Source organism: Scyliorhinus canicula, chromosome 7, assembly GCF_902713615.1.
Source record: "Scyliorhinus canicula chromosome 7, sScyCan1.1, whole genome shotgun sequence".
NCBI classification, from domain to species: domain Eukaryota; kingdom Metazoa; phylum Chordata; class Chondrichthyes; order Carcharhiniformes; family Scyliorhinidae; genus Scyliorhinus; species Scyliorhinus canicula.
The window spans coordinates 921,036-932,715 of NC_052152.1; the positions used below are offsets into that span (position 1 = coordinate 921,036).

General features: G+C 50.2%; 1 protein-coding gene across 3 annotated transcripts in view; it reads left to right on the forward strand.

Annotated features, from left to right (window-relative positions):
• The window catches only part of LOC119968701 (cystathionine beta-synthase-like protein), a 34,155-nt gene extending 22,869 nt beyond the window's left edge, over positions 1-11,286 (forward strand). For 2 of the 3 annotated variants that reach the window (XM_038801298.1, XM_038801300.1), the window contains exons 10-16: positions 80-164; positions 299-404; positions 574-651; positions 737-871; positions 2,326-2,434; positions 6,704-6,788; positions 10,686-11,286. In XM_038801298.1, the coding sequence (XP_038657226.1) occupies positions 80-164; positions 299-404; positions 574-651; positions 737-871; positions 2,326-2,434; positions 6,704-6,788; positions 10,686-10,792 (705 nt within the window). In that variant the 3' untranslated portion in view covers positions 10,793-11,286. Of the gene's footprint in view, positions 1-79; positions 165-298; positions 405-573; positions 652-736; positions 872-2,325; positions 2,435-3,264; positions 3,326-6,703; positions 6,789-10,685 lie in introns of all 3 variants that reach the window. The other variant, XR_005461186.1, reaches the window with a different exon arrangement.
• The last annotated feature ends 394 nt before the right edge of the window (positions 11,287-11,680 follow it).

Consider the following 11,680-nt stretch of genomic DNA (forward strand, 5'->3'; position numbering starts at 1 on the left):
GGGTTGTGGGTGGCTGGGGGGGGGGGGGGGGTGCAGTAGTTTAGGCACCTGGTCTGATTTTTGTCATTAATCTTTACAGGTTGTGGATAAATGGTACAAGAGCAATGATGAAAACTCCTTTCAAATTGCTCGGCGACTGATCCGAGAGGAGGGTCTCCTTTGTGGTGAGCAATCTACAAGGGACTTAATGGGGGGAGGGTTATGGATGGGGGGTGTTGGGGGGGTGGTGGTTTTGGGAGTTTTGTTGAGGAATGCGGGGGGCTGGGAGGTGGATCTGAGTTGCTGTGTTGTTTTCCAGGTGGAAGTTCGGGCAGTGCTGTCTCCATTGCTCTGGAAGCTGCCCAAGATCTGAAGGAAGGACAGCGTTGTGTGGTCATCCTGCCAGATTCCATCCGTAACTATATGTAAGTCCCTGTCTGCCCAACCCCCCCCCCTCCTCCTGCCCAGACCCATGCCAGACCATTAAACATGACCGCCTCCTCCACAGCCCACCTCCCTAATGCTGCAACTGTCGATGGATACGGTGCAGTTTGGCGATGATACTGACCCACAATGACCTCTTTGTTTCCCCAGGACCAAGTTCCTTAATGATAAATGGATGATGCAGAAAGGTTTCCAAGTGAATGCACCAATCCACAGCAAGAATCCTTGGTAAGAATATTTTCATAGAGCTCCCTGGGGTACAGGTCCCACCCCTACTGGAACTGAATCATCTGATGTTTGTACCTTTTCTCAGGTGGTGGAAGTGTCAAGTTGAAGATCTGGATATCTCGTCACCTCTCTCTGTGTTGCCATCTGTTTCTTGTCAGAGAACCATTGAGATTCTCCAGGAGAAAGGTTACGACCAAGCTCCTGTAGTCAGTGATGGAGGGTAAGTGGTCCTTGTGGGAAGTCGGAGCAGACTGGGAACGCGGAGTCTGTAGGCTTTTCAGCAGCTTTCACCATGAACCTGCAGGCAATCGGCAAACAAGCTTCCTGTGAAGCTGGAGATATTCCTGCCAGACAATGGGATGCCGGCCGATCTATTTAAAAGGCAGTGTGATGGATTCACTGCTCCACAGGCTAACCATGGGCCGCACTGTTGTGGGAGCAGTCTATGTTGTCTAAGAACTCTTCAAAATTGCTCCGCCCAAGAGGTAATGTCAGCTCTCGGACATGCCTAAATCTTCGTTTTATTCCATAACCCTGTTGAGCTGTAAATTATCTGGGGACCTGACTGTTCACGGTTTATGTGAATAGTTGTTTATTTGCTGATGAGGCTTTGTATAACTAAGAAATAGTGATTTATCACATCAAAATAAAAGTAATGGAGGGTAAGTGTTGAAGAGATTTTGTGTTCTTGCCTACACTAAACCCTGCTCGATTGCCATAGCTCTGTATCAAACCGACTAATTCCACTGCCAATTTTCTTCTGATTGGGAGCTAAAACAGGAAATCAGATTATTACCTGGCCATAAATTAGAGGGAGGGGATTGTGCAACGTGACCTGGGGGCCCTTGTACACCAGTCACTGAAGGTAAGCATACAGGCACAGTGGTTAGCACTGCTGCCTCACAGCGCCAGGGACCCAGGTTCAATTCCGGCCTTGGGTGTCTGTGCGGAGTCTGCACGTTCTCCCCGTGTCTGTGTGGGTTTCCTCCGGGTGCTCCGGTTTCCTTCCACAGTCCAAAGATTAGATTAGGAGGATTGGCCGTGATAAATTGCCCCTTCCGTGTCCAAAAGGTTAGGTAGGGTTACAGGGATAGAGCAGGTGGAGACTCGATGGGCCAAATGGATTATATGATTTTGGGTATAGCAGGTGGTAAAGAGGGTAAATGGTATGTTGGCCTTCATTGTGAGAGGTTTCCAGTATAGAAGCAGGGATGTGTTGCTGCAATTATACAGGGCCTTGGTGAGGTCACACTTGGAGTACTGTGTGCAGTTTTGGTCTCCTTCTCTGAGGAAGGATGTTCTTGCTCTCGAGGGAGTGCAGCAACGGTTTACCAGACTGATTCCAGGGATGGCGGGACTGTCATATGAGGAGAGATTGATTAGGTTAGGATTGTTCTCACTGGAGTTCAGAAGAATGAGGGGGGGGGATCTCATAGACAATTCTGACAGAACTGGGCAGGGGAGATGCAGGGAAGATGTTACCAATGATGGGTGTGTCCAGAACCAGGGGTCACAGTCTGAGGATTCAGGGTAAACTGGACCCACCCCATCTGCAGCACCTATTCATTTATGTTGAGTGGGGTTTACAGATGATTGGATTGTGTTTGTTGGGGATTGGGATGACATTGCTGGCAGATATTGTGAAAAGTCAACATTGTCCCATTTGTATTTCAGGCTGCTGCTGGGAGTTGTAACACTCAATCACATGCTGACCTCTATCCTGGCTGCAAAGGTTAAACAGACAGACCCAGTCTCTCGGGTTCTGTGCAAGCAGTTTAACAAGGTAATAACCCTGACTGTGGATACATGGCTGGGGTCTGTTAGAATCACACTGCATCATGCTGATGACTCCTTTCCCCCACACACGCTGATGGTCCTGCCTGCAATTTCACTTCAAATAATTACTCAATTCTCTTGAAATTTCCCTTTTGAATCTGTGTCCACTGCCATCCGAGGTACTGAGTTACAAACTCGCTCTGTGTCTTTAAAAGCTTTCTAATTTTGTCTTTGCTTCTTTTGTCAAATCCGTATCATCTCCCTTTCCTGCCATTGGAAGATTGGCAAAGCCTCTTTCTGGACATCTCTATCAAACTTTTTAATCTTCTCCACTCCAAGGAGAACGATCTGAGCTTCCCCCGTCTCCACATTAACTGAGATTTCTCCAGACCCGTCTGAAATTAAAACACTTTTCGCAGGAACTTCACTTGAAGTTTACTTGTGACAATAAGCGGTTTCCATTTCATTTCATTTTCATTCTTTGAAACTGCAGTGCGCAGTTAGACACCATATTCTGGTTGTAATCTAACTGTTTTATAAAGATCATTTCCTTTCCTACCGTTTATAAATCCCAAGATACGATTAACTGGTCTCTCCAGCTGTCCTGTCACCTTCAATGATCGAAGCACAGATACACCCAGCTCTCTGCTCCTGTACGATTTGTACCCTTTATGAGTCTCTCATTCTTCCCAACAAAATCAATCTCTTCACACTTCTCTGCAACTACCATGTGTCTGCCTATTTTCACTCTGTGCTTTCCTGAAGTTACTGTCCTCCACATTGTTTGCTGCATTTCCGAGTTCTGTGTCATCATTATGGGTGGTTCTTTGTTATTAGGTTACAACCTTGCGAGATCTGGTGCTGGATATGCTGAACGGCCACACAGCTCTTCCCATCGGTAGGAACGAACCAGAGGGTGGGGTGGGCATTGTTTACTGGGAATGAGTGGTGGGGATGGGTCAGGTTCAGAATAAGGTTAGATACAGAGTAAAGCTCCTTCTACACTGTCCCCATCAAACACTCCCAGGACAGGTACAGCACGGGGTTAGATACAGAGTAAAGCTCCCTCTACACTGTTCCCATCAAACACTCCCAGGACAGGTACAGCATGGGGTTAGATACAGAGTAAAGCTCCCTCTACACTGCCCCCATCAAACACTCCCAGGACAGCTACAGCACGGGGTTAGATACAGAGTAAAGCTCCCTCTACACTGTTCCCATCAAACACTCCCAGGACAGGTACAGCATGGGGTTAGATACAGAGTAAAGCTCCCTCTACACTGTCCCCATCAAACACTCCCAGGACAGGTACAGCACGGGGTTAGATACAGAGTAAAGCTCCCTCTACACTGTCCCCATCAAACACTCCCAGGACAGGTACAGCATGGGGTTAGATACAGAGTAAAGCTCCCTCTACACTGTCCCCATCAAACACTCCCAGGACAGGTACAGCACGGGGTTAGATACAGAGTAAAGCTCCCTCTACACTGTCCCCATCAAACACTCCCAGGACAGGTACAGCACGGGGTTAGATACAGAGTAAAGCTCCCTCTACACTGTCCCCATCAAACACTCCCAGGACAGGTACAGCACGGGGTTAGATACAGAGTAAAGCTCCCTCTACACTGTCCCCATCAAACACTCCCAGGACAGGTACAGCACGGGGTTAGATACAGAGTAAAGCTCCCTCCACACTGTTCCCATCAAACACTCCCAGGACAGGTACAGCATGGGGTTAGATACAGAGTAAAGCTCCCTCTACACTGTCCCCATCAAACACTCCCAGGACAGGTACAGCACGGGGTTAGATACAGAGTAAAGCTCCCTCTACACTGTCCCCATCAAACACTCCCAGGACAGGTACAGCACGGGGTTAGATACAGAGTAAAGCTCCCTCTACACTATCCCCATCAAACACTCCCAGGACAGGTACAGCACAGGGTTAGATACAGAGTAAAGCTCCCTCTACACTGTCCCCATCAAACTCTCCCAGGACAGGTACAGCACGGGGTTAGATACAGAGTAAAGCTCCCTCTACACCAGGGGTGGGCAAACTACGGCCCGCGGGCCGCATGCGGCCCGCCAAAGGTATTTCTGCGGCCCACCAAGTCATTAAAAAAAAAAAAAAAAAAAATTTTTTTTTAAAAAAAATTTTTTTTTTTTTTTTTTAAATTTTTTTTTAAAGGTTAATGGGTGGGGGGGCTGTTGGGTTACTTACTGGCATAGGGTGGATACGTTGACTTGAGTAGGGTGATCATTGCTTGGCACAACGTCGAGGGCCGAAGTGCCTGTTCTGTGCTGTACTGTTCTATGTTCTATATGAGGCGCCCAGAATCATAACCAGGTGAAGTAATTATTTTACTTAATATACTATGCGGCCCTTTGTGAATTGTGAATTTCTGAATGCGGCCCTTGCATGGAAAAGTTTGCCCACCCCTGCTCTACACTGTCCCCATCAAACACTCCCAGGACAGGTACAGCATAGGGTTAGATACAGAGTAAAGCTCCCTCTACACTGTCCCCATCAAACACTCCCAGGACAGGTACAGCACGGGGTTAGATACAGAGTAAAGCTCCCTCTACACTGTCCCCATCAAACACTCCCAGGACAGGTACAGCACGGGGTTAGATACAGAGTAAAGCTCCCTCTACACTGTCCCCATCAACTCTCCCAGGACAGGTACAGCACGGGGTTAGATACAGAGTAAAGCTCCCTCTACACCAGGGGTGGGCAAACTACGGCCCGCGGGCCGCATGCGGCCCGCCAAAGGTATTTCTGCGGCCCACCAAGTCATTAAAAAAAAAAAAAAAAAAAATTTTTTTTTAAAAAAAATTTTTTTTTTTTTTTTTTTAAATTTTTTTTTAAAGGTTAATGGGTGGGGGGGCTGTTGGGTTACTTACTGGCATAGGGTGGATACATTGACTTGAGTAGGGTGATCATTGCTTGGCACAACGTCGAGGGCCGAAGTGCCTGTTCTGTGCTGTACTGTTCTATGTTCTATATGAGGCGCCCAGAATCATAACCAGGTGAAGTAATTATTTTACTTAATATACTATGCGGCCCTTTGTGAATTGTGAATTTCTGAATGCGGCCCTTGCATGGAAAAGTTTGCCCACCCCTGCTCTACACTGTCCCCATCAAACACTCCCAGGACAGGTACAGCATAGGGTTAGATACAGAGTAAAGCTCCCTCTACACTGTCCCCATCAAACACTCCCAGGACAGGTACAGCACGGGGTTAGATACAGAGTAAAGCTCCCTCTACACTGTCCCCATCAAACACTCCCAGGACAGGTACAGCACGGGGTTAGATACAGAGTAAAGCTCCCTCTACACTGTCCCCATCAAACACTCCCAGGACAGGTACAGCACGGGGTTAGATACAGAGTAAAGCTCCCTCTACACTGTCCCCATCAAACACTCCCATGACAGGTACAGCACGGGGTTAGATACAGAGTAAAGCTCCCTCTACACTGTCCCCATCAAACACTCCCAGGACAGGTACAGCACGGGGTTAGATACAGAGTAGAGCTCCCTCTACACTGTCCCCATCAAACACTCCCAGGACAGGTACAGCACGGGGTTAGATACAGAGTAAAGCTCCCTCTACACTGTCCCCATCAAACACTCCCAGGACAGGTACAGCACGGGGTTAGATACAGAGTAAAGCTCCCTCTGCACTGTCCCCATCAAACACTCCCAGAGTTTACGGTGTGTCTGAGATGGTTTGTTCTGGGGGTTTAACCTCTACTGATTGGATGGTGGGAGATAAACTGAGTGGGAATCTCAGATTGTGGCCTTTTGCATCATGGCAGTTGTGTGGTTACTGGGGGCAGTTGTGTGGTTACTGGGGGCAGTTGTGTGGTTACTGGGGGCAGTTGTGTGGTTACTGGGGGCAGTTGTGTGGTTACTGGGGGCAGTTGTGTGGTTACTGGGGGCAGTTGTGTGGTTACTGGGGGCAGTTGTGTGGTTACTGGGGGCAGTTGTGTGGTTACTGGGGGCAGTTGTGTGGTTACTGGGGGCAGTTGTGTGGTTACTGGGGGCAGTTGTGTGGTTACTGGGGGCAGTTGTGTGGTTACTGGGGGCAGTTGTGTGGTTACTGGGGGAGAGTCAGCAGGCCCATGTGAGCCTGATGTCTCTGACACACTCCCTGATCACTCCGTGTGGTTGATTGGCAGCCGCTATGGAATGCCCTGTCCTCGGGGGAAGTTGTGTATTTAGGGGCTGTTTGATTCTCCCGAGGCCCATGTGTAACTAATTGAATTTTGTGTTTAGGTTAAGGGCAGTGATGATCTGGCGACGTTGTCCTCTATCCTGGATAATAATTCCTTTGCTCTGATAATGAACGATCAGGATCAGTGTAAGTATTTTCAATCAAACCTCTCCACGTGCAGTCTGAATGAGTAACCGCTCAATCATATTCTGCTGCTCAAGTTGGTCTTGAATCTGATTGGATGCCATTTTGGAGGAAAGCAGAGTTTGAAAATGATCCCACTTCTCACTGAGATTAAAGATGGTTTCCTTCAGGTTGGTCTGAATAAAGAAAGATGATAAGACCATAAGACATAGGAGCGGAAGTAAGGCCATTCGGCCCATCGAGTCCACTCCACCATTCAATCATGGTTGATTTCAACTCCATTTACCCGCTCTCTCCCCATAGCCCTTAATTCCTCGAGAAATCAAGAATTTATCAATTTCTGTCTTAAAGACACTCAATGTCCCGGCCTCCACCGCCCTCTGTGGCAATGAATTCCACAGACCTACCACTCTCTGGCTGAAGAAATTTCTCCTCATCTCTGTTCTAAAGTGACTCCCTTTTATTCTAAGGCTGTGCCCCCGCGTCCTAGTCTCCCCTGCTAATGGAAACAACTTCCCTACGTCCATCCTATCCAAGCCATTCATTATCTTGTACGTTTCTATTAGATCTCCCCTCAACCTCCTAAACTCCAATGAATATAATCCCACGATCCTCAGACGTTCATCGTATGTTAGGCCTACCATTCCTGGGATCATCCGTGTGAATCTCCGCTGGACCCGCTCCAGTGCCAGTATGTCCTTCCTGAGGTATGGGGCCCAAAATTGCTCACAGTATTCTAAATGGGGCCTAACTAGTGCTTTATAAAGCCGCAGAAGTACATCCCTGCTTTTATATTCCAAGCCTCTTGAGATAAATGACAACATTACATTTGCTTTCTTAATTACGGACTCAACCTGCAAGTTTACCTTTAGATGATATTAGTTAGATGGAGAGAGAGACACTGGAATGATGCAGTGCAGAGGGATCTGGGGAACCTTTTAACAGGAATCACAAGGTCAGCATGTAATTGGGATAGAAAATGGAATAAAGTCAAATAGTGCGGGAAATCAGAAATAAAATAAAGAGATGGCTGGGAAACCTCAGCTGTGGAGAGAAACTGTTAACTTTCGTCAGTATAACATCTTTAGGGCAGCACGGTGGCACAGTGGTTAGCCCTGCTGCCTCATGGCGCTGAGGTCCCAGGTTGGAGCAGCACGGTGGCACAGTGGTTAGCACTGCTGCCTCACGGCGCTGAGGTCCCAGGTTCGATCCCGGCTCTGGGTCACTGTCCGTGTGCAGTTTGCACATTCTCCCCGTGTCTGCGTGGGTTTCGCCCCCACAACCCAAAAATGTGCAGAGTAGGTGGATTGGCCACGCTAAATTGCCCCTTAATTGGAAAAAATGAATTGGGTACTCTAAATTTATTTTTTTTTAAATAACTTATCTTTGGAACTCTGAAGCGCTCGTGCATACTGATGTCTAACTGCAGAAATAAAGCCATGATGTGGAGATGCCGGCGTTGGACTGGGGTGAGCACAGTAAGAAGTCTTACAACACCAGGTTAAAGTCCAACAGGTTTGTTTCAAACACGAGCTTTCGGAGCACGGCTCCTTCCTCAGGTGAATGGAAAGCCTTTCCATTCACCTGAAGAAGGAGCCGTGCTCCGAAAGCTCGTGTTTGAAACAAACCTGTTGGACTTTAACCTGGTGTTGTAAGACTTCTTACTGTGCAGAAATAAAGTCAGTTTTGGAGGAGATCTGTGTGTGTGTGTGTCTCTGTGTGTGTGTGTGTGTCTCTGTGTGTGTGTGTGTGTCTCTGTGTGTGTGTGGGTGTCTCTGTGTGTGTGTGGGTGTCTCTGTGTGTGTGTGGGTGTCTCTGTGTGTGTGTGTGTGTGTGTGTGGGTGTCTCTGTGTGTGTGTGTGGGTGTCTCTGTGTGTGTGTGTGTGTGTCTCTGTGGGTGTCTGTGTGTGTGTGTGGGTGTCTGTCTGTGTGGGTGTCTGTGTGTGTGTGTGGGTGTCTGTCTGTGTGGGTGTCTGTCTGTGTGGGTGTCTGTCTGTGTGGGTGTCTGTCTGTGTGGGTGTCTGTCTGTGTGTGTGTGGGTGTCTCTGTGTGTGTGTGGGTGTCTCTGTGTGTGTGTGTGGGTGTCTCTGTGTGTGTGTGGGTGTCTCTGTGTGGGTGTCTCTGTGTGTGTGTGGGTGTCTCTGTGTGTGTGTGGGTGTCTCTGTGTGTGTGGGTGTCTCTGTGTGTGTGGGTGTCTCTGTGTGTGTGGGTGTCTCTGTGTGTGTGGGTGTGTGTGTGGGTGTCTGTGTGTGTGGGTGTCTGTGTGTGTGGGTGTCTGTGTGTGTGTGGGTGTCTGTGTGTGTGTGGGTGTGGGTGTCTCTGTGTGTGTGGGTGTCTCTGTGTGTGTGGGTGTCTCTGTGTGTGTGTGGGTGTCTCTGTGTGTGTGTGTGGGTGTCTCTGTGTGTGTGTGTGTGTCTCTGTGTGTGTGGGTGTCTCTGTGTGTGGGTGTCTCTGTGTGTGGGTGTCTCTGTGTGTGGGTGTCTCTGTGTGTGTGTGGGTGTCTCTGTGTGTGTGTGGGTGTCTCTGTGTGTGTGTGGGTGTCTCTGTGTGTGTGTGTGTGGGTGTCTCTGTGTGTGTGTGTGTGGGTGTCTGTGTGTGTGTGTGGGGGTGTCTCTGTGTGTGGGTGTCTCTGTGTGTGGGTGTCTGTGTGTGGGTGTCTCTGTGTGTGGGTGTCTGTGTGTGTGTGGGTGTGTGTGTGGGTGTGGGTGTCTCTGTGTGTGTGGGTGTGGGTGTCTCTGTGTGTGTGTGGGTGTGGGTGTCTCTGTGTGTGTGTGGGTGTGGGTGTCTCTGTGTGTGTGTGGGTGTATCTGTGTGGGTGTATCTGTGTGGGTGTGGGTGTCTCTGTGTGTGTGTGTGTGGGTGTCTCTGTGTGTGTGTGTGGGTGTCTCTGTGTGTGTGGGTGTCTCTGTGTGTGTGTGGGTGTCTCTGTGTGTGTGTGGGTGTCTCTGTGTGTGTGTGTGGGTGTCTCTGTGTGTGTGTGGGTGTCTCTGTGTGTGGGTGTCTCTGTGTGTGTGTGTGGGTGTCTCTCTGTGGGTGTCTCTCTGTGGGTGTCTCTTTGTGGGTGTCTCTCTGTGGGTGTCTCTGTGGGTGTCTCTGTGTGTGTCTCTGTGGGTGTCTGTGTGTGTGGGTGTCCCTGTGTGTGTGGGTGTCCCTGTGTGTGTGGGTGTCTCTGTGTGTGTGTGTGTGGGTGTCTCTGTGTGTGTGTGTGTGTGTGTGGGTGTCTCTGTGTGTGTGTGGGTGTCTCTGTGTGTGTGTGGGTGTCTCTGTGTGGGTGTGTGTGTGTGTGGGTGTCTGTGTGTGTGGGTGTGTGTGTCTCTGTGTGTGTGTGTGTGGGTGTCTCTGTGTGTGGGTGTCTCTGTGTGTGTGTGTGGGTGTCTCTCTGTGGGTGTCTCTCTGTGGGTGTCTCTGTGTGTGTCTCTGTGGGTGTCTGTGTGTGTGGGTGTCCCTGTGTGTGTGGGTGTCCCTGTGTGTGTGGGTGTCTCTGTGTGTGTGTGTGTGGGTGTCTCTGTGTGTGTGTGTGTGTGGGTGTCTCTGTGTGTGTGTGGGTGTCTCTGTGTGTGTGTGTGTGGGTGTCTCTGTGTGTGTGTGTGTGTGGGTGTCTCTGTGTGTGTGTGGGTGTCTCTGTGTGGGTGTCTGTGTGTGTGTGTGTGGGTGTCTCTGTGTGTGTGTGTGGGTGTCTCTGTGTGTGTGGGTGTCTCTGTGTGTGTGGGTGTCTCTGTGTGTGTGTGGGTGTCTGTGTGTCCGTCCGTCGGTCAGCGGCCTAACCCGAGCCTCGCTTGTGATGATCCTTTTCCTCTTCCCTGCCGCCCTCCCTCCCCGTCCCTGCCGCCCTCCCTCCCCGTCCCTGCCGCCCTCCCGTGCCCGCCACCCCCTCTAACTCTTTCCCTGCTTTTTTTCCAGCTCTGGCTGATGGTTTTTGCTGTAAGAAGCAGACAGTAATTGGTGTTGTCACAGCGATCGATCTGCTCAGTTTCATCTCTGCGAAGAAGATTGTTGTTTCACAGTGAGAGCTTTCCACGCTGCTGAGTTACGAGAGACCGTGTGCTGATGAGCAGGGAAGCTCCGGGCTCTTATTCTACACCAGTTTGTAGTTGAAGTCTGATTGTAGTTCCATGCTGCCTCTGACCCTTGGCAATTCTCAACAGGTTGAACGCTTCCTTTCGATTCTAACATTTCCTTTAGTGATAAGTGGCAGCCTTTGTTTTTGCTTTACATTAAATCACATGAGCTGCACATCAGAAAGCGGCTATTTAGCTTCATGTTCCAAACCAGCTGCCTCCCACTCTAATTTATCAACTTTCACAACCGTGTATCTTGTTCCATGTTCATTGACCTTCCCTTTGCATCAGTGCTATTCTGTGAAGCTTCTCACATATCAGCACAATTATTTCAATGTGTTAATCAGGTCAATGATAGATTGACAACTAACAATGTTTTCTGTGATTGTTTAAATCCTGACATTCAAAACTGATTTAATAAATATTTCATTTTCTCTTTTCAATGGATCACGGTCTCCTTTCTTGGTCGACTGCAGGGTTTCTCCAGTGTGTGGGCTGCCGGTGGGCCCCGGGAGGGCCGTGGGGGGCCCCGGGAGGGCCGTGGGGGGCCCCGGGAGGGCTGTGGGGGGGGGGCCGGGAGGGCCGTGGGGGGCCCCGGGAGGGCCGTGGGGGGCCGTGGGGGGCCCCGGGAGGGCCGTGGGGGGCCCCGGGAGGGCTGTGGGGGGGGGGCCGGGAGGGCCGTGGGGGGCCCCGGGAGGGCCGTGGGGGGCCCCGGGAGGGCCGTGGGGGGCCCCGGGAGGGCCGTGGGGGGCCCCGGGAGGGCTGTGGGGGGGGGGGGGGGCCGGGAGGGCCGTGGGGGGGGTCGGAGGTCGTGAGGGGGGTCGAGGGCTGTGGGTG